At 45.6% G+C, this 23022-nt stretch overlaps 1 protein-coding gene across 1 annotated transcript in view; it reads left to right on the top strand.

The window, feature by feature from the left end:
* Positions 1-22962, top strand: part of slc4a5b (solute carrier family 4 member 5b) — a 30246-nt gene extending 7284 nt beyond the window's left edge. Inside the window, exons 4-26 of the mRNA XM_035625246.2 lie at positions 944-1073; positions 1352-1512; positions 2898-3053; positions 3272-3379; positions 4456-4511; positions 8619-8776; positions 8887-8974; positions 9111-9265; positions 9906-10031; positions 10122-10296; positions 11070-11203; positions 11293-11473; positions 11560-11650; positions 12013-12071; positions 12583-12774; positions 13264-13377; positions 14173-14334; positions 14893-15071; positions 15177-15249; positions 15345-15413; positions 16223-16396; positions 17854-18018; positions 21315-22962. Of these exons, the coding sequence (XP_035481139.1) occupies positions 944-1073; positions 1352-1512; positions 2898-3053; positions 3272-3379; positions 4456-4511; positions 8619-8776; positions 8887-8974; positions 9111-9265; positions 9906-10031; positions 10122-10296; positions 11070-11203; positions 11293-11473; positions 11560-11650; positions 12013-12071; positions 12583-12774; positions 13264-13377; positions 14173-14334; positions 14893-15071; positions 15177-15249; positions 15345-15413; positions 16223-16396; positions 17854-18018; positions 21315-21506 (3098 nt within the window). The 3' untranslated portion in view covers positions 21507-22962. The remainder of the gene's footprint in view (positions 1-943; positions 1074-1351; positions 1513-2897; positions 3054-3271; positions 3380-4455; positions 4512-8618; positions 8777-8886; positions 8975-9110; positions 9266-9905; positions 10032-10121; positions 10297-11069; positions 11204-11292; positions 11474-11559; positions 11651-12012; positions 12072-12582; positions 12775-13263; positions 13378-14172; positions 14335-14892; positions 15072-15176; positions 15250-15344; positions 15414-16222; positions 16397-17853; positions 18019-21314) is intronic.
* The last annotated feature ends 60 nt before the right edge of the window (positions 22963-23022 follow it).

Genomic DNA, 23022 nt, shown 5'->3' with positions numbered 1-23022 from the left:
ATACTCACACACACACACATGCCTCCAGGCTCCAATGTTAATGGCGATTGATCCGCTCAGAGTAAAATTGGAACTGGCTGATAGATTACACATCCCTTTCAGATAGTAATCAGAGGAGTTGACTCTCCTCTTCACTCGTTAAAAAGAGGAATTGGGGATAGTCGAAATTAGACTGTGTTGTTGGTCCAGTAGTTCAGGTAATGTCCTGGGACCCTTTGTGACATGTAAGACCCCCACTCTCTGTTTGTTGTTGTGTCCATTGTGCAATAAAGGCAAAACCATGTCAAGAATAATGGTAAGAATAAAAGCCCCAACAGTGTTTATTCCACAGAACACTCATACATATTGATGAGTCTTGATTTGAATTAAATGCCGCCACTGAAAATTAATGAACGCATATAAACATTGCCTGCAGCCTTTACATACTGTACGTGAGGTTCATCTGATTTTACAGCCACTTAAGGGGAAGTTTTAGGTATTAGGCTCTAATTGTAAAATAAATACACAACTACTTGTATTTATTTGTTCAAATAAAAAGAGATTTGTTGATTAACTTCCATATTTACAACTATTTCTGACTGTGCCAATGTATCCAGTGGAGATGAAGCTATTTTCTCTAAAGTGAAAACTTTGACCTGAAGACGGTGCCGGAGGAGAAGGTTAGAGGATCACCACAAATTCAATTCCTCCTCTGGGGATCATGAATTTATACGACTTTCACGATATAGGCATTTCAGTAGTTGCTGAGATATTTCAGTCCGAGCCAAGGCGTAGGACATTGTTGCCCCTATGGTGTAAACATATTCCTTTTTTTTATGTCACACAGATGTTGGTTGTCTTTCTCGTTCTTGCCTGTTTGTTGTACCGTCCACGTCAGTTGGGTTTGTATTTGTTTGAGGTCTCAAAGTGACCCCCGTCTCTTGTCCGGTCCCTCATTCCGCAGTGTCGCCTGCGGCGGAGCGGCTGCGCCACATACTGGGGGAGGATGACAGTGCCCCGACGCCCACCATCTTCACTGAGATGGACACGCTACAGCACGAGGGGGGTGAATTGGAGTGGAAAGAGTCTGCGAGGTACACGGACACGCACAAACGCGCAGGCGTCGGAGTGTCCGGGCTTTCATTAGTTTAGGATTTAGGGTCACCTTTTGATGGGATTTAGGGGTTGGGGGGTTACAAGACAGAAATATGACTATAACATGTGATTTAAATAGCATAAGGGTATCCTGCTGGCTCGCGCTCCTGAACCTGGGCCAATCAATCACCCTGTCCCGCTCGCTACAGCCACATGAACACCCCTGCAGTAATTGGAATTCCGAGGCCAAACCCCCTCTTCCCTCCCCCCTCCGTAGGTGGGTGAAGTTTGAGGAGAAGGTGGAGGAGGGAGGAGAACGGTGGAGCAAGCCTCATGTCTCCACGCTGACCCTCCACAGCCTGTTTGAGCTCAGGACCTGTCTGCAGACGGGAAGCATTCTGCTCGACCTGGAGGGCTACTCGCTGCCACAGATAGTGGGTGAGTCACGGGGCGTTTGAGACGTGCCTTTCCAGACCGCAGACACATGACACCTGATCCAAAAGAGTCAAAAACACAGAGTGATTTCAATCAGAAGAGACAAGTGAAAGTGAATGAAGAATCGGCATTTATCACAGATTTAACAGACAAAGTCTTGATGAAGTCTCTTGTAGTCGAGGGCATCTGCGCTGAGCAGCAGCAAAATAAATCCCCCCCGTGGAGTGGGGACGCTGCTGGTGATGGTGGTCGATGACTTGCTGCGACTGATGAAGAGTGATGAATCTGATGAGTCTGCGAAGGCCGTGTGGTGATGAGGACGTGGCAGTGGGCAAAACCTTGGTAGTGTTGTTCCTCCAGCATCTGAGAGCCATGAGTCGGCTGCCTGTGAGCGTCGCACTGACAAACCGGTGCGAAAATACTCATAATATAATAGAACATCACGTTTTATGTTGATATGGCGACTGCACTGGCAAACAGCTGCTTATTTACAACAAGAACGCCAGCATAGCCAGTGGAGCCAAAGCATCGTTAGCGCCCCCGGTGGCAGGCTGCAGTATAGGTCACGAACCCTCGCCTCCATGTTAGCACATGGGACAAACTATGAAACATAACACGCCTACTAAATTTCTCTGAAGTATGTTTTTTGTCATATTTGGAGTTATTGTTATATATATGAACAGGTTTAGTTTTCACGACTGACTCGTGATTGGTCGAGCATACGTTTATCGGCGTTCCCTCGACACCGTGGCTCCAATTCAACCCTCGGCACCGCGCAGACTCTCGTCACCGGCACAAGATGGATTCATACAGATGTTCTTTGCATCTTGTGTATCAGTTTTTTGTGTGTGTGTGAAAGTTGTCTCACCACCATCCACTTAGTAGCTCCTCTCTTTCATTTGTGAATAGGGGTGTGCGGCAGCAGCACTCCCACGAGTGTAAAGGCCTGATCCACATACTGACTTCTTTGAGTTTACTCAAGAAACGTTTCGAAACACGGTGTGAGGCCCGTCCTTGAACTCGTTCCGTGCATGCAACTGAACGACGATGATCGTGGGTGGCTGTGGTACCGAAGGTAGAGAGGGTTATCCACTAACCAGAGAGTCAACGGTTTGGTTCCCCAACAGTCACCCATTACTCCCGTAAAGCGGCGATCGATCAGACGTGAAATGCACAATGCTAATACAGCCCATTTTCTTTCTTTTTTTTAGAAAGTTTGCAGGTCTGTCTCTTTTTTGCAGTGCAGTGAACTGAAGTGAAAAAATCTCTTTCCACTGGAAAGTGTATGAAATCACCCTTCAAACCTTTGGCATTGTTGTTCACGCGTTCCGTTGTTGTTCACGCCACCATTCCACCATTGCTGCACATTCCACCAACTTTGACTCCAGATGAGATTGTGGAACGGCAGATAGCCGACGGCCTCGTCTCTCCGGACCTGAGGGAGAAGATCAGCTTCGTGTTGCTGAGGAAGCACCGTCACCAGACCAAGAAACCCATGCACCGTTCGCTGGCAGACATCGGGAAGTCCTCCAACGCCGCTACCAGTAAGTGTACGTGTGTGTGTGTGTGTGTGTGTGCTGTTTTGACACTATCTCAGCTACCAATCAGCAATCACCAGACTACCAGACTAACTTCATCCTTACACTTCCCCTGTTCTTCTGCCATGCCGCTCACCACCCGTTTCACCTCTTCCTCGTTAAAATCACTTCTGCTGTGCTCATCGTTTTCACCCGCTCTGCTGCCGCCGCCGCCGCTCCGTCAGGCCGTGGTCCTCAGACTAATCTGAGTCGTAGCACTAGTTCGGCCTCTGGAATCCACCGCTCCACAGAAGACATCCGCTCTCGGCAGTCAAGCAGCCTTGGCCGCCTGCGTGAGTCTGGACACACACAAACACACATGCATGCACCACTGGCTCCAGACGATCTTTGTCCCTATACTAGTTGTGGAAATCAAAGAAATACATTAGTACTGTACCAAAATACAAGTGTAAGGTACTTGAGTGTCACTTTTAATTTCATGTACTGCAGCTTAATGACTTAACAACTCAATGCCACGACATATCAGAGGGAAACAGTTCTTAAAAAACAAAAACAAAACAGCAGCGTCTAATTAAAACACATAAATCTGATATAGCATCATAGATTCAACCAAAGGTGAGTTCTCTCAAAGAAAAGGAAAAGAAAACAATACAGTTCTAAAATGTTGCGGACTCACTGATGCGTCACTATGAACAATCTAATAACGTCATGAATTAATAATACGCCATCCACAGAACAACACTTTCACTTCTGATTCAAAACGGCACCTTTAATTAAGGAGGCTTTTGGATACAGTACTTTAATGGAGTTTTATCGCTATTGTACTTTTACTCAAGCAAAAGTTCCGGGAACTTCTTGCACCGCCGATACACACTCCATATTCGACTCACACTCTCTCAACGACACCGGTGCCGGCGCGATTTCAACACTTGAGTCGGCTTTTTGTCTGTATATACTCACCGTGGACACAATGTGCTGGACATACTGTTTACTTAGGAGGTTTTGGTCCCATTGTGTTCACCTTCGCTGATTCCTTTTGTAAATCTATCTGGGTGGAAGGGGATTATGAGGGGATTTTTATTTGGGGCTCTGATCAGCATGTTCTTGTTCTCTCTTTCCCTCAATTTTATTTGTTCCCAAATCTGCTCTGTGGGGAAAAAAAGGGGCAAATGAGTCATTAAAAAAATAATCTTCCACACAAACACTTCCACATGGGAAAGTTGTGGAACCCGCTGGGGTAATACGGTAATACATACTGCAATGCTCTCTGTGTTGCTCCCATAACCCTCAACTGTGATGTGATTTATTTTTTTTATCTGTTGTATATTTCTGAATAGTCACTGAACAAATATCCCCATGAGACAAAGCGATGGCATGTTGTGTGCATAAATATACGGTCCCTTCACAGATCATGCCCAGAGCCGAAGCATGAACGACATTTCCGACACGCCGAGCACAGACCAGGTGAGTGACACGTTTCATATTTCAGGTGCACGTGTGTGGGTTTGTGTGCGCGGGGGCGCTGCTCTCAGCCCGCGTCGGTTCCGACTGAGGACACGTATTTAAAAAACTTCACAAGCTTCACAAACACAAATTGTTTGATTCTTACAGAAGGCTAAGTAAACCCCTAAAACAGCTGGGAACTGTAAATTTTCAGCAAGGTCAAATGTGCTGGGAACTATTTTCAGCCGTGGATTAATACACATTTACATTAATGTTCTGGTGAGTATTTGGAGAGACAGTTTCTCAGTCATGTATTGAGTAATCGCTGAAATCATTTTTTGTGTGGAACTCTATTGCATAGAAGAATCAGATGTATTAGGATGTGTAGTTGGTAATCATAGACTGTATATAAAAATGAATATAGTCACGGAAAATGAAGCCTAAAGCCTGTAGTCTCTGGAATGACCAGCAGAGGGCGACTCCACTGGTTGTTCCTATAGAAAGGAAATGACTCCCTTGATTTATAACGTCCGTAAAACTTTTTCCCGGGGAGTCTATGGTTCAGTCTTTAGTTTCAAATCTTCTTCAATATGGCATTGTGTTCAATTTTGTAAATTGTGGTCACATGCAGAGTAAAATAGATGATGGAGCACCATAGCGTGGATACAGTGTGATTGACAGCTGGTGGAGGTGGGCGTGCAGTGGACAAGCTCTCAGTCAGACCCGGTCCAGTTTAGAACAACGCTGGTCAAAATGTGAAACGCGAGGCTTCAAACCGGCAGCTCACACACCAACGGGTGACGTCACGTTGGGTTGCCAGTTGTTGGTAATACACCAATAGGGTTCATGGGAAAATATAACTTTTTTAACCCTCACAACTACTTAATAGAGTATGTGCTATCTGAGATCTCATCATCTACAGATGTGAGGACCTGAAGACCTTTTGTATGTATGTGTGTCTGCGTGTGTGTGTGTGTGTGCGTGTGTGCGTGGGCGTGTGTATCCGTGCTGCCAGCCGCTATTAAGGTCAAATCATCAGATGGAATTTGTTGAGCCGACGAGTGTGCTTCTTTTAAATGTGTGGTTCCAGTATCGATAGGAGCGTTTTCAAACTGGAACATAGAGCGCAACAGTGACTCCGCCCACTTTTTGAACGGCTCCGGTTCCAGAAGTGAATTTCCAATTCATTCATTTTGTCCATTGACATTTCATAAAATCTTCATATAAAGAGTTTTAAGCCTGGAACCGAGACAACAAGCCATGAGATGAATCGTTACCATAAAACACAGAACTACTCGTCCCATGAGCCATTGCGAATGACTTTCCAAAGACAGTTTAGCTTCTTCTTGAATTTGAAAAGTGAAAAAGGCCACAGCTATTTTAATATCCATCTACATACAGTATGTTATATTTACAGTGAAGTAAACCCAAGTCACACTGTGCGGACATGTTTTCCTCACTTACTCCTTCGTGGTGTGTTGCCTTGCAAACAATTGGGAAATACATCTTTAAAAACCTTTAATATATGAATTATATATATATATATAAAACTGATTTTTACAAGCGAACCCAGTGATTCATGCAGTTTTTCACTGGAAGTAGATAGAATATTCTTTTCTTAATAACAATGAATCAAATTGCAATGCGAAGGGGTTCGGGTGAGCGACTCCCTTCAACTTCACAGAACTTCACAGTGAAAATCAGCTCATCATTCATGTGTTCTGAGATAAGAGATAATGAATTTCATCAGGTGAAAACGAACATCAGTCCACATGTGCCGCAACTGCTGGATGTGGAATCAAGAAATTGTCAAAGAATTATTTAATTTAATAATATGTCAGCAAATTTGATATGTTTTGAGTTATAAAAGTTGTGTTCTCAACTGGGTTTCCTTGTCCCAAAATCAACAAAGGAAAATATGTTTTGCAAGTTTAAACTCTTCTCACTGTCCAACATAATTCTTTTTCATTATATTTAAGACATGTTTACAAGGTTCCAACAAATTCTTGAACTTTTGTTAATTTGATAAAAAAAAGGCATTAGAAGTTTTTGATAAAACAAGACAAGGGTCATTGAAGGTGCTTGATATTTTGTATTTTGAACAAAAACAGACATAGTTTTCAAGTTGAAGTTGTTTCGATATTTTTTTTCTTATCATTAGAAGATTCACAAGTGCGCAGGAGACCACATTAATCTGCATCACTGTTACAGAGCGTTCACACATCCAAGCTTCTCTCTCTCTTTCTGTAAAAGCTGCTAATTGTCATTATGCAAATTCTGAGGAATGTTCAAACTTAAAATGGCAGAGGCCAAGAAATCTTGACTTTTGGCCCTTAGTTAAAGCTACAGTGTATAATATTTAGAAGAACGTAGACACAGAAATTGAATATATTGTCCATAACTATTATACATATATGTATAATCACCTGCAACAAAGAACCAATGTTTTTTCGTCAACGTTGAATGAGTTAAATACAGTTACATGAGGGGGACCCGACATCCGTGTTAGTCTCCATGTTTTCTACGTCGTGTTGCGCTGCGTTCCGGTTCCACTGCGACTCGGGAGGTCGAAAAAAAATCACAACCCCGGACGTCCGGGGTTCCGAAAATTCCGAGGTATAATGGAGCGCAGCATGAGGTCGCAGAAAACGAAATGTGAGCGGGTAACTCCGTTCGTAACACTGGTGGAATGCCCCTTTAATGTCAGTGCATGCTACAATTTCAGTTTTGCGGAGACATACGCACACAGTCGCTGTCTGAGTCATTATTGATCTTTAATCGGGGTGATCTCCCGTCGCCTGCGGCAAATTAGAAATGGATTATTTCAGTTCCGCGCACAGATGGCATAAAGTTTCACCCACCCCCTCTCCTTTTGTGTGTGCGTCGTTAAAAATAAATACGACAAGAAGTTCAAAGCAAGCAAGAAATGAACTCATGCATGTGACCTCTATGTAGTACTAGCGGAGCGCGTCATAACATCCGATGCTACTGGGCATCCACAGTGCAGCCGAAGATGGCGACCGCCGCGAGTGGGCGGATTGTTCTTGACCGAGTTGATACTGTACCGCATGTGAGATCGGAAGGTTTGTTTTTACGATTGCTAAGGACCAAGAACTTAGAGAGTGAAAGGGGAACAGTTGGAGAGTTGACTCTGAAAGTAGCATTAACGCAGATTATGAAGAGATTTGAGTTTAAGCACCCACCACTCCACTGCCACGTGCTCCCTTGGTTAGGGGAAGGGGTGGGCGGGGGAGGGGGAGCGCCAGGAGCGTGGTGTGACTCTTATTCTGCGATTCGTTTTGTGAAAAACAAGAGTAAAGAGTCCGTGCACATTGTAAGATAAAGATTTTAAAGTTTGCGAGTGGTAAAAGAATGTGAAATTGGCATTAGGTTGGCGTCAGAAGAAGTTCTGTGTTAACATTTGGGAAATTTGATTTTAACCTTCACCAAAGTTATTGGAGTTCTTCCCCGGGGGGGGGGGGGGGGGGCATGAACATCTGAAACTAATTCCACGGCAATCCCTCGAATAGTTGTCGTGACATTTCACTCACCTCCAGGGCATGTTCTTGTTGTCTGGATTGACATGACCCGACATTGCCCATCCTGGATAACTTGTACTACGAAGCAGGATATCAACTGATATCACTGGTGGCGATAGAGGAAAAGTCAGTGTGCTCTGGGGACCATGAATGTTTGTATACAATTTGACAGTTCATCCAATAGTCGTAGACATATTAAGAGCAAAGTGTTGAGTCGACCAACTGATCAAATTTGCTATCCCCCAAAAATGTTCCTGTTGAACGTTATTGAGGACACAAGAAGATGTAGCTAAAAGCACCATTGTACAGGTTCAAAGAGCAAGAATCCAACTTTAATTGTCATTCTTTGCTCTAACTTTCATTTTCGTATAAAAACTCTGCAATAACATCGTACCGTAACTACTCAACCGTTTGATGTCACCGGCTCTCACATGATCTGATTAATCACTGACACACAGCGGATCATGGCACACACGCAGTAATGCGGGCAGCTCGGAAAGGTCAGCTGCAGTGTAACATGCCTCGATACGGGACTTTTTTCTACTCATGCTTTCCTTCCTTGTGGCCTCTTTCCGATTCGTTCCTCCAGCTGAAGAACAAGTTCATGAAGAAGATTCCGCGTGATGCCGAGGCATCCAATGTCTTGATTGGTGAGGTGGATTTCCTGGACAAGCCCTTTGTCTCCTTTGTACGTCTGGCTCAAGCCACCACGTTGGGAGGCCTCACTGAGGTCCCGGTTCCTACCAGGTGGGTGTCTTTAACATCTCCCTGTCTGTCTCTATTGACAAGGGGGTGTGTGTGTGTGTGTGTGTGCCCTTCCATTTATTAGCCCTTTGACCTTGTGTTATTTATGACAGGTTTCTCTTCATCTTGCTGGGTCCCCATGGCAAATCCAAGTCCTACAATGAGATTGGCAGAGCTATTGCTACACTCATGGTGGACGACGTAAGTGACCAACACACCCCGACAGACGACACTCATAGGAGTGCCCTTGGGAAATACCACCAATTGCCCCGATGGCTGTGCTGTCAGCGTCTATCAGTCTGATTGTATTGGGTTGTATTTCTGTCTGTCATGCCAGCTGTTCAGTGACGTTGCCTACAAAGCACGGGACCGCGACGACCTGATTGCAGGCGTCGATGAGTTCCTCGACGAGGTGATCGTCCTCCCTCCGGGGGAATGGGACCCAAAAATACGCATCGAACCTCCCAAGAAGGTCCCATCGGCTGAAATGAGGCACGTACATTGACCAAACAACACATGTTCGCATCTCCAGGCAGTCCCAGCCTCTTTTCTTTTGTTTCTATGCAAGGCCAGGTTATTTGAAAAGCACCTTTCAGACAAACAATTCAATCGCAAAGCAATATAGGAGCAATTCATATAGGAGCAAGTGCTCTCCATAAGGTGACAAAATGCAAGAGAAAATCAGTGGGAAAAAAACACAATAAGAGTAAGTTTAGTGGCTGCCTGTATGTGGCTCCTGGATCTGAATCGACGAAAAACCCAAACTATTTTTATCTTGGGCTTTTTGTTTGTATAGTTCTGGAGCCAAGCTCATGTACAGGTTGAATAATAGAGGCCCAGGAATCGAACCCTGGGGGACTCCACACGTTTCACACCACACATGATCTGAACCAACTGAGGACTGTACTACATAATACAACACATTTGTCCAGCTTGTCGAGTATTTCACAGTTGATGGTATCAAAGGTTAGGCAGCACCAGACCCGATGTTTAATCTGCAATAGTATTTGTGCAAACGCCATGTCACACCTTCATCAGTGCAGTGCTGTGCTGTGGTCTGAAGCCACAAAAGGCCTTTTACATACAAGAAGTGTGAAGAACAAACATTTTGTCTCGATTGTTTCTATCCCAGGAAGTCAGTGCTGAACCTGAACGAACTGGGTCAGATGAACGGCTCAGCGGGTGGAGCAGCAGGAGGAGAGGATGAAGCGCTGCCAGCTCAACATGAGATCGGAGAGGAGTTAAAATTCACTGGGAGGTGCGAGGAGACTGGAGAGGACCATACGGTAAATCACCGGGTCCGGTCATGTCCAGATTCTCAACTACGCCCTCGGCCTTGTTTCAACAGGTTTGCCGGTGGATTGTGGCTGGACTTTAAAAGGAAGATCCCGTGGTACTGCAGTGACATCTACGATGGTTTCCATATTCAGTCCATCTCCGCTGTGCTCTTCATCTACCTGGGCTGCATCACAAATGCCATCACCTTCGGAGGACTGCTGGGGGACGCTACAGACAATTACCAGGTCCTCACAATTCCTCATAATTTAAGATTCTTGCGGCCACCTGAAAATTATGACTCGTGATAATTGAATTTGCAATTTATTAAGCCTTTTTTTTGCATTGAATTTGTTTTGCTTTCAACCACTTAAACAAGGTTTCGCGAGTGTGACTTTGTGATTCATACCTCACTAATGTCACCACTCACCATGTATATTTAATCTACCTCGCCCCGATTCTGTCAGCACAACCGATTTGGGTCAAGCCGCTTCTGTCACGGTGTCATGTCGTGGTTTCAATCCACGGGTCTGTTTCGTGTTCGTCACTGACTTTCATTTATATGTTTTTTTGTTCCACCACAACTTGCGGCTCAATACAGTTTGACCCCGGCTTTCGTGCGCCGGAAAATTGGCCTGCCCCCATCTTTAGCCTGTAATATTTTGTTTGGTAAATGTGAGACGTGTCACACGCGTCCGTCAGTGAGTTTGGTGTTGTACACGTGCGACTGGGACTGCTATGATTTGGTGAAACACTCGGATCGACAGTGATTGGTCAAGACTGCAGTGAAAAGTTGTGAAAAACCTTTAACAAAACAACCTTTTGACTGGAAGAAATCTCTATGTACAGAACTTCACATGGATTGATTGAATTGTTGCGAGGGCGACACCCTGGAGAAACTGGTGACCTGCCTAAAGACAACAACACTACTTCAATAAATCCTCCAGCCAGTTTTATGTCTTGAAAATGTCCCGACAAGTGAACTGGTGTCTCTCTGCCTGTGCCTTCTCCTTCCCCTCAGGGTGTGATGGAGAGTTTCCTTGGCACTGCTCTCGCGGGGACGGTCTTTTGCTTGTTTGGCGGACAACCTCTTATCATCCTCAGCTCTACTGGACCCATTCTCATCTTTGAAAAGCTGCTGTACGAATTCAGCAAGTAAGACGCACGCATGCCGCGCTGCACAGAAGGTGTCCAGGTGCAGGTGAGAGCGGACGTGTCTTTAACTTGTCGCGCACACTTCACAGGAGCAACAGCATCGACTACATGGAGCTGCGTCTGTGGATCGGCCTTCACTCGGGCCTGCAGTGTTTGTTGCTGGTCCTCTCGGACGCCAGCTACATCATCAAGTACATGACCCGCTTCACGGAGGAGGGCTTCTCCAGCCTCATCTCCTTCATATTCATCTCGGATGCCATCAAGAAGATGGTGGGCAACATGTTGACCTGCACCAAACATTTCTCTCGCCGCTCACACTGTCAGGCCGAGAAACAGACTGTTTCCTTGTTCCACAGGTAGGAGCCTTTAAATATTACCCAATCAACCGCGGCTTCAAGCCGGACTATGTCACAGCCTACAAATGTGAATGCCTCGCTCCAGACCAGGGTGAGTCTACTTTTAGAGAAAAAACGAAATACGTACAGCTGATTCATATGGGTCAGATAAGAAGGCGAGGTCACATGCAGTGTTTCACTGCGTTTGATGCGCAAATGTTCTGATTGTTACTCTGTGATGATTTGTGGGTCTTGTCTTTCGTGTCTTCTTGCCTCACGTTTGGATGCTGCCTGAAAAAAGTGAGTAAGTCTGTGCAGGCCCTGCTACTGTGAACGCTGAGAAAAAGAATGGCGAGGGGGCTGGTTTATTGTAATGAAGTGTGACAATCAAAATGTTAAAAAGAAAAATGTCTAGTGCGGAAAATACGTCTTCGGCCATCATTTAACTCGTCATTCTTTTTTTGTTTATTTTAGAATCTGCGCTGGGATCAAACGTTTCAGCTCCACTCGCGGATGACAACATGACTCTGCTGGTGAGTACGATTCTCTACGCTTGGCCGACAGAAATGTGGCCCATAATTATCAAGCATCTCACGGGAGGACCTGCCTGGTCGGACACTCGGTAGCGAAGCAGCATTTGGTCGATACAATGAAAAAGATAGATAGATATAGATAACTCCTCCTCTCTGCTGATATTCTGATATATACGTATATATTTTTATTTTTATTTTTTACCAACCATGTATAGCACAAAGAAAGGAACACCCTGTATCACAAAAGTTCTATCTCCCCAAATAGTGTATTATTGAATTTTTATTGAGACAAAAATAAATCCGGGCTATGATATTTGATACGCGTTTATGTTTGACTGGAGGAATCTGCAGTGAGGACGTGGAGGAACGTCGTTGTTTCCTCGGCCTGTTTCTGAGATGCTTGACACTAATGGCGCCCCTGTGCTCTCTCTTCTTCTACTATCGCCGCTCTTTTTCTCTCTCTCGCGTCTACTTCTTCTGCCCCTCCCTCGTTCTTGTCTCGCCCCTGTAGTTCAACTTGACGGACCTGGACTGGAGTCAGCTGAGTAAGAAAGAGTGCGCAAAGTATGCCGGCACTCTGGTGGGCAACTCGTGTAAGTATGTGCCCGACCTGGCCCTCATGTCCTTCATCCTCTTCTTCGGCACCTACTCCATGACCGTTTCGCTCAAGAAGTTCAAGTTCAGCCGCTACTTCCCGACAAAGGTGAGGCAGCCCTTTCGCTCGCCGGAGGCTCTCCCGTCCTACAAACAGGTTAATCTGTATGTGGACAGGATGGAATCGTGTTATTGGCCGGGGGGGGGGGGTATTGATCACAACATGAAAATGGTGATATGCCATATCTTCATTCTTTGCCTGTCACAACAGAGAAAAACCAAGAGTCACCAGTTACCGATGGGCTCAGAGCTGAGGAGGGGAGGTGTTGAGAGAGGGGACAGACACGTTGTTGGTTTTATTCATTGGGCTTTTGTTTATGATAGGAAAACATAGACAATGACATCAGCGTTATTCCTCAAAGCTGTTGAATATGTGCGTGAAATATAAGCAGCTTTTCATCCTCATTCCTGAGCTTCGTCCCTTCCTTGGCCTGAACCAAACCACCACCTTTCAGACCTCCATAGCTGAACCAGAATGTCCCCTCTCCCATCCTCTCTCCCATCCTCTGCCCCCCCCCCCCCCCCGAACGTGCCCCAGCTCCGTGCCCTGATCAGTGACTTCTCCATCATCATTTCCATCCTGGTCTTCTGTGGGCTGGACTTCCTGCTGGGGCTGGAAACCCCCAAACTGCACGTGCCCACTGAGATCAAGGTCCGCTCCTCCCCACATACCTCGCCTTCACCTTTCCCCATCTTTTTTTCTTCATGTCACGCGCTCGGACTTCTTTCTTTTCTCCGGGATGTAGATCTCATACGTGTGTTAATTCGTTCTCAGGTGCGATGATTCTTTTACAGCCTTTCTCTTCTCTTTTCTCTTGTCGTCATTTCCCTCACATACACACACTTTTCATGTGTCTCCTCCCCTCACCGTCATACCACACGTCCTTGTTTGTCCTCTGTGTGTGTGTGTGTGTGTGTGTGTGTGTGTGTGTTTGACTTATAGATGAGGAAGCTCATCAGTGATTTTGCCATCTTCATGTCAATCATGTCCTTTGTGGGCCTGGATATGTTGATTGGGTTAGACACCCCCAAACTAATCGTTCCAACTGAGTTCAAGGTATTTGCTCGTCACCTGTGTGTGTAGAAATGTGTGTCTGTTTATACCACATTGCCTTTGTGCAGCTGTATTTTTTGTTGGCATGCTCGCAGTCGTAATAGTAGTAGTATTAGCAGCAGTAGTAGTAGTAGTAGTAGTATTTCCCTTTTCTGCCGCTTTCTACTTCAATATTCAAAATGAAGTACTTCTCTGATACTTTCATAAGAGACATGGATTCTGAATGACTTGAAAGTAATTTTACATTGTTCTTCCATCACGGCGGGCTAGTATGTTTTAGTCACACTATGACTAATGTATTACTTTTGAATTGAGCTGTGTGCGGTAACCAACGTGGTCATTATTTGTGTGTGTGTGTGTGCGTGTGTGCGTGTGTGCGCGTGCGCGCTGCAGCCGACGCGTCCTGACCGAGGCTGGTTGGTGATGCCATTTGGTAAGAACCCCTGGTGGTGGTACCTGGCCAGCGCTGTTCCCGCCCTCCTCGTCACCATTCTCATCTTCATGGACCAGCAGATCAGTGCCGTCATCGTCAACCGCAAGGAAAACAAGCTGAAGGTCTGCGAAACAAAAGAAAGGACACGGGCTTGAAAAGATATGGAGTTTAAAAATCCGATTATAATCCCAATTTGAACGAAAAGGCACAATTCGGGCGGCTGTGGCTCAGCAGATAGAGTCGTTCGTCCACCAACCCGAAGGTTGGCGGTTTGATCCCAGCTTCCGCCAGTCCACATGCCGTCGCGTCCTTGGGCAAGACACTTAACCCTGAATTGCCTCTGACGGCTCTTCCGACAGTGTATGAATGTGAATGTCTGTGATGAATGTGTGTGAGTGGCTGAATGTGACTTTCCTGTAAAGTGCTTTGAGTGGTCTATATGACTAGAAAGGCCTTCATAGAAATACAGTCCATTTACAATTCTAATTTCCAATCACGGTAGCAAGTGAAAGTAAGTGCAAGTTAACTTTGAGTATTCAGTGATGTTGCTGAGCTCATCTGCTCACGCTCTGCTCGTGTTTGTCGATTTTTGGTCAAAGATCGCTCTGTTCTCGGAATAATTCTTGAATGTTTCAATCCCAAAATTTGTTTCCACTTTCTCTCACTGCATCCGGCCGCAGAAAGGTTGCGGCTACCACTTGGACCTGTTCTGGGTCGGCGTACTCATGGCCGCGTGCTCCTTCCTTGGTCTGCCCTGGTACGTGGCCGCCACCGTCATCTCCATCGCCCACATCGACTCGCTGAAGATGGAGAGTGAGTCCAGCGCCCCCGGGGAGCAGCCGCAGTTCCTGGGCGTCAGGTAGGGTCGTGGGCTTTTCCTGCGGAGCGTCCCACGGCGTCCGGCACCACTGGAAGTTAGTGAGCGGACGCCGAGTTGATTGTAATTATACGAATCTTTCTATAGGGAGCAGAGGCTGACGGGCATTCTGGTGTTCGTCATGACTGGACTCTCCATCTTCCTCGCTCCTGTCCTCCAGGTCCGTTGGTAGATGAGACCCAAGATGTTGCCTTTTTGCCACGTTATCAGTTTGTTTCGTTTTACGCCTATATCTGTTGTTCTGCTCTGATTCAGTACATCCCCATGCCGGTCCTGTATGGAGTGTTCCTGTACATGGGCGTGGCCTCGCTGAGTGGTATCCAGGTAGACCGAGGCTTTTCTACATACAGTTTAATCCGTGATATAGATACAGCAACACTGCAGATAACGATTACTTTCTGTCTCTTTAAAAGTTCACTCAACGAAATGTCAGCTGTGAAAGACGTTCATCACAACATCATAGATTTGATTCCTCCATTTGATATTTCATGATGATGAATCCCCAAATAAAACTTTAAAACCTTCAGCTGTCATCAGGTTTTCACTAAATGATCTTTGTGGCCAACATCATCACAATGCTCTCACGATATATATAAAGTTTGAAAAGTAATAGTTATATTCATATTTATCGGTAAATATGTTACTCTATAGAATTGTTCACTGTGTGTTTTATCTTATTTGGTAAATTAATGATACTTAAAATACCAGAAACTACAAAATACTCAGATTGTACAGATAGATAGATAGATAGATAATATCATTGATGGTCAGAGTGATCTCAGACCAATTTTCCAATGAAGAAATGTAGTTACTTTTATGTTTGTAGTATGTATTAAGAATATAATATCTATCTATCTTTCTATGGGTCTGTCAAAAGAGTTGCTGGGTTGATTTACAAGATATATTCTTAGGCGCAATATTGAAAAAATATCATAATTCCATTTGAAATATCACGATTATCACCGATATCATGACATATTTTAACAATCTAAAAGTCCAAAACTTTGTCTCACAAGTCAAAGAGATGCAGGGTATTATCCCCCCAATCTGAAGCTGATTCATAGAAACTGACTTAACGATGAAACGATCATTGAAATGCTGTACTGAACCGGTTCGGTTTCTTTCCCGCTCAGTTCTGGGAGCGTATCAAGCTGTACCTCATGCCGGCCAAACACCAGCCGGACTTCTCCTTCCTGCGCCACGTCCCCCTGAGGCGCGTCCATCTCTTCACCCTCGTGCAGATCATCTGTCTCGCTGTCCTCTGGATCCTCAAGTCCACGTTCCTGGCCATCGTCTTCCCGGTGATGGTGAGTGTGTTGCCGTGAACCTCGGTCGTCACGTGGCGTCCGGGTGGTTCACAGAGTATCCGGACGGGAGGGGCGGTAAGCGATTCTGAAGCAGCGCACGTTTTTTGTAATATTTCCAATATTTCCTCACCGTCCGTGAGCTGTCGGTTCTGTGTGCGCCAAAAAGAAATCAGGGTCCCGCGCAGCCCTGGCTCTGTAAATCCAAAACAAGCTTTCTCCAGAATCGCTTCCTTCCCCTTTAAGTTGATGTTTGATGAGGTTGAAATGCTGAGCATGCAGTTACCTAGGGTATGGTCGAATTTTAGAATTGGCTTAGGAAGTGATCCGGAAGTATTTCCTCAGCAGCCGTGATAAGAGCTGATCTGATTCTCTAAATGCATAGGAAAGGTGCTTCAATGCTTCCTTTCCTATCTCCTTTAGCATAGGGTACACTGGAGCTTCCTATGTGAGAGGAAAGGAGATATAGACGCCCCACAATGCATTGCGGCAGCGCTATTTAACGTGACGCGCCACGCACGGACGTAAACGATTCAATCCGAAGTAGAAGAAGAAGAAGTAGAAGAGTATGAATATGACCCAGAAGAGACGTCATCATGTAAGTTACTGTTACATATGAATCATTTACATCTGATGTCACATGGTGGTAAAACACTGAAACATGCTGATGGAGCCGCTGAGGTTCGTTCATATCAATAACATCCACCGTCGCATGAAGACGTAGTTTAGTGAAAGTCGAGGCGGATTCTCTGAGCAGCGCTGTCGGCTTTCCTACGTCCTATCAGTTCTCCTTTACATCTTTCCTTGACCTCATGACCTTTTCCACTGAGGTCAAGGAATAGTAGACCTCACCCACAGAGTTGGCTGGAGGAGTGGATTTGCAGTGCAGGTTGCAGTCTGTCTTGTTAAGGAATATCGTAGATAGGGAGGACAATTCGGCCGCACCCCGAGCGGCAACCCGCCGTGATGACACCCACTGGTTTTGCAAGCTGCCGTTTTGAAGCCTCGTGGTTGGCGTTTTGACCAGCGCCGTCTTGGTTCTTTGGAACCAGACTGTGCGCACCACCCACACCTGCAGCCATGCACAGACTGGACGGTACCGGCTGTCAATCCCGCTGTATCCACACTCCAATGTGTGCGGTGCTTTATCGTCTGCTCTTGCTCTAAATGGAACCATCATTTACAAAATGAACATAAACTCCTCGGGGAAAATGTTCGCTGACGTTATGAATCAAATGAGGATAAAAGGGTCATTTTCTCATAGACTTCTATGGAAACTGACTTCTTCTTGCGTCCTGGGATTCCAATGAACACTTCACTTTCCGGACCCCAGAGACTACGTCCGCTTTTTTCAAACATCAAAAGGACAGTTACTTCATTTCCAGCGGCGCAATAAAAAAAAAAGAAAGAAAGAAAGTGGATGCTAAGAAGTGGTTTCCCTCTGTGTCTACTGCGCGTAGATCCTGGGTCTGATGGTCGTGCGGAAGCTGCTGGATCTGATGTTCTCGCAGCACGACCTGGCGTGGCTGGACGACATCCTGCCGGACAAAGACAAGAAGAAGAAGGAGGACGAGAAGAAGAGCAGGAAAGAGAGGAGGGCGGCAGAGCCAGAGAGCGACGAGGAGGTGAGGGAACTGACACACACACACACACACACACACACACACACACACACAGATGTTGTGTCTGCCCGCCAAACATTCAGCTACTGTAATCTCCTGACTCGGCCACCGTGGGCCTGTTTTCTGGGTGCTGACATTTAAACGTGTGCCGCTCCATCTGCTGTGTCGTTCCTGGGTCCGTTCGCTCTGACTAATACTGTACGTTTCTCCTCTCTGTCCCACAGTGCTGCTGAAAAGGCACTTGTATAACACTTCATTCAGTCTATTTGTCTGTCCGCACTCCTTTCACCGCATGTGGTCCCCCCCCCCCCCTCCCTCCGCGGTCCTACGCCCTGGAGACCGCTCGCCGCTCCCTCAGCATCTCCCGTTCCCGTTTGCCCCCCCCCCCCCCCGAAACGGAGGTGTTCCTGTCGGCAGTCGTGACGTTAATGTCCACTGATGGTGACGATCAGAAGACAGGGCTGCTGCCGTTCCATACTTTTGTTACCGTACAAGAAAAAGAGACAACCCATGAAGTCCAAAACTAACACACGCGCGCTGAGGCCTGGTCACAGCGGGAGGGTGGCACATTGAAAAAAGAGGTGTGCGACACGCGGCGAGTATTGATTGAGGGAGGGGAAATAAGCATTATCACAGAGAGAAAGAGTTAGAGTTTATTAGAGTTTATTGAAGAGTATCATAGACGTCTGACTCGTGACTGTGGGACGGAGTTTAAGGGCCACATTGAGGAAGAGAATGATAAAAATTAACTACGACTTTATTCCCCTAATAGTACGACTTTACTCTCGTGATATTATGACTTTCTCCCCCTCTTGTAAAAACACTTATTCTCGTAACATGGTGACTTTATTCTGGTGAGTTTACAACTCGTCCTTGTCCTCAGAGTCTCCGATTTCTTTCCTCTCAACGCGGCCCCAACGCTCCGTCGTGCCTCACAGATCACCGCCGTCGAAATGGTTTGTTAATCGTTTAATCGGTTAGTAATCGACCACTTAATTAATCGCCAAACTATTCTGATAATCGATTAATCGGTTCCAGTAGTTTTCATGGAGAAACAAGTCAATATTCTATTATTGTGGCTTCTTAAATGTGAATATTTTCTGGTTTCTTTGCTCCTCTGAATACCTTTGGTGGTGTGGACAAAACGAAACATCGTGTCGGGGTTTGGGAAACACGGTCGATATTTTTCACCATTTTAATGAGAAACTAATCGAAAAGATTAAGTAATTATGAAAGTCATCGTGAATGTTTTGGGACTGAACACCCCCATTGTCCCCTCCTCGAGCCAGTGTGTGGTTCGTCCACTCTGGGCTACTGTAGACTCGTGAGGTAGATATGAAGGACTCATTCTAAGGTCGTGAAAACAACAATGATTCAGTGTTTTAGTTGATTATACACTGATGAGCGCATTGTTGTGAATATAATACTCAAATTTCTGCCGATAAATCGTCCGAAGATGCTTCACATCGGACTGGACACACGGGATAGTTTTTGGACGACGATGGATCTCTACGGCACAGAGGAATATTCTGTTTTTACCGTAACAAAAGACATGCGAATACACCGGCCCTTGTCCTTTTAGACCCCAGTTTGTCCTGCATGTCGACTGCGTCCTCTTTCTGCCGCTCAGCCCAACAGCTCTGTCCCACCTCCAGTGAAGATTCCCGCGGAGGCCGTAGAGTCCCGCTCCGAGCCAGACCCCGCCCGTGTCAGTCCCCAACCCGACCCAAAACCAGACCTCTGATTGTGAGTACGCCCACCCAGTTCTGTCACTGTGTCAGCCCGCTGTGTGTTTTCAATCTAGTGCGAGTCTTCGCTGTCGTGAAATGTCTGTTACAGTTTTCATTGGCAATGCAATACTTCAATCAAATTCACTCGACTGTTGATTCGACCCCCCCCCCCCCCCCCATGATAATCCATCCCAATTTGTGTTTGTCTAGATGTAATAATGGAAAAGAAAGTGTGTTTTATGAAGGAAATTGTGCCATAATGTCCCACAGACCGAGTATGGTCCCATCAAGCTCACGCAGGTCCAAACATTTCAAGGTCCGTCAAAAAAAAGAGAAGAAATACAGTAGGCTGCAGTTTTAGATCTAAAGACACTTCTTTGTACACAAAGAGAAAACAACAAACATCTTTGAGGTTATGGAATACAACGATAATCGGTGTGTGATTATAGAGATGTGCTATACAGTATCATTCATACAGCGGCAGCTCTCCCTGTTTTGTTTTATAACATGAATATATATATTCTTCTGTGACAGAAGATTTTATTCATTCAGTCTAACCCTGCATGTTCTGTCCCCATTGTCACGACTGTAACTACAATTATATACATGTATGTATGTAAATGATGTCATTTTGTTCATTACATCTTCTATGATAAAATTATAAACATTGTAATAATTGTCTTTGTATATATATTTTGGGGTTTAAATGAAAAAATATCCACATGAGGACGATCATGATATTAGATTTTCACTACATGTTTTTTTTGCGAGAGAAATTCACAATAACAATATTATTGCGATATCTGAAGGAAATTTGACAAAAATACTACCTTTGACTTTGATATCTTTGACTTTGTTTATTGTGTGTTTTGTCTCTTTTTTGTCAAACGAATGACACTCATAATGCGACAGAATACAAACAACTTCTACGCTGGAGTGTGAACCAGATACTTACAACACCACAGCAAGAAGAAACAAATGATTTGAAAGGAACCGGATCATTTACACAATGTGTTCCAGATGAAACTTGTCACTCGGTGGTCGAGAATTCCGAGTTCCGAGATTATAACGGAACGACAACCCTGACCTACGACCTCTGAGCTCTGTGGTATAATGGCACGCTGCGTTATCACGTGTGTGTTATTAGTATGATTATATTACAGACTGACCATATATATAAATATATATATATATATACATATGGTCAGTCTGTTATTAAATGAGTCAGTTGGAGTCAGTCTGGCGTCACCTAGGCTCCGACTTGACTCTGGTTCCCCAGATTATTTCCTGAATCCCATGTGACGTGCCCGCAGACATTTAACAATAGTCAGTTGTTCAATTCAATTTTCATTGAGACTCATGAAACAAATTAGGAATCTCTTTGTTTGTAAGTTTTTGTTCATCTTTATTATCTGTGTGTGTGTGTGTGTGTGTGTGTGTGTGTGTGTGTGTGTGTGTATTTGTTTATATCTGTGTTGAACTGTACTGGTGTGTTAAATGCGTGTGAATGCTTGTTCTGTTCTGTATGTGTGTGTGTGTGTGTGTGCGTGTGTGTGTGTTTTCTTACAGGAGGAGAACCCTTACTCGACAGTCACATCCGATCAAACTGAACTAGACCGCAGGTACTGTGTGCTGAAGCTGCACGTGCCCTACAGGGACCTGCTCCACCCGCCTGACACACACACTTACTGGGACCACGTCACTGTCCCCGCCAGGCAACCCCACACACACACACACACTCACGCACACACGCGCACGTAGCGACGACATAGAAACACACACCCTCTGTTCCCACTTTTTCACAACCATCGTTCTCTCCCTTACGGGACATTCTGATTCCTTGTGTCGTGCCATTTCAGTGTGAAAAACCCACAGTTTGTGCAAAACCGCATTCAGAACATTGATCGATTATCCGTTGATCGATTCATCAAATCAGTGGACTTATTGTGGGAGCTAATAAATGAATGCATCAGCAGATTAATAATATATAAAAAAAATGTAACTTTGACTTCATTTACTTATATTTAAATGCAGTACTTTCACATGTAGCGTAGTACTTGCACACGATATTAGTACAAGAATGAAAATTGCATGAGGTAGAAATACCCCAAAAAGTAGACAGAAACAGCTGTCAGAAACAGTTTGAACCCAAACTGTACATTATATCCCCATGAAGAAGGAGTTATTGCAGGACTGACGCATCGGCCTGTGCTGGCTTCAGTCAGGTGTACCTAATAAACTGACTGGTGTGTGTGTGTGTGTTTGTGTGTGTGTGAGAGAGAGAGCTGGTGAGTAGAAGTGTAACCCGGCCGGTTCCCACCACTGTTCCTCAGCATCACCCTGCACCTGAAGATCTCCTGCCCCCCCTCACCTGTCCACTCCCAGAAGAGCCTCGCCGTCGGGGACGCCGTGTCATGCCCGCCGCCCCGCCGGCCCGTGCCCCGGGTCAGCGTCCGGGCGGAGTCGGACTGCGAGGGGGTCCGGCCTCCGCCCCGGACCACCAGGCAGGCGTCGCCCGGCTAACGTGCCGCCCCCTGGAAGACACGGAGACCTTCGCAGACACCCGCAGGCTCACTATGGTGACTCCTGTGCTGAGACCATTCTGTAGACACAACTTAACTAACACACACACACACACACACACACACACACAAACATACACACACACACACACACACACACACACAAACACAGAGAGAGAAGGAAGGTGCAATGTGTTGCGTGCTGATCACAACTCACACACACACACAAACATACACAAACACACACACACACACACACACACACACACACACACAAAGAGAGAAGGAAGGTTCAATGTGTTGCATGCTGATCACAACTCAGAATCTTTCCGACTATCTCCATGTGGCGGTTCAAATTCAGGTTCTTTCACACTTCATAATTCGATTTTCATCAGATGCGATGCCGGCGTGTTGTACAGCTCCCCAAACTAAAGACCGACTGCGCTCTCCAGAGACCCCCGCTTTCCTGTAGTGACACGAATAGGAAGGAACAACCAGCACGCGTTGATAATAGATGCGTGGAGCCACTCGGAACCTCAGCGTCGTTGATCATTACTTGTTCATTTTCTCCTTTTTCTCCTTCTGCCTGTGTATTCAAAGAAGGGTAGAGACGTTTGGTTCATGTGTAGTATGAATGTTGACGCCCTGAACATGTAATAAAGCTGCATTTAAGATCTGTCTTTGTCGGTTTCGTTTCTGTGACCGGCAGTGTGGTCGTGCTCCAATCAAACCATCACTTTTACTGTTGAAACTCA

This window comes from Scophthalmus maximus, chromosome 2 (genome assembly GCF_022379125.1).
Source record: "Scophthalmus maximus strain ysfricsl-2021 chromosome 2, ASM2237912v1, whole genome shotgun sequence".
Classification (NCBI taxonomy): Eukaryota; Metazoa; Chordata; class Actinopteri; order Pleuronectiformes; family Scophthalmidae; genus Scophthalmus; species Scophthalmus maximus.
The sequence above is the reverse complement of the archived record's forward strand: the minus strand, read 5'-3'. Positions and strand labels throughout refer to the sequence as shown.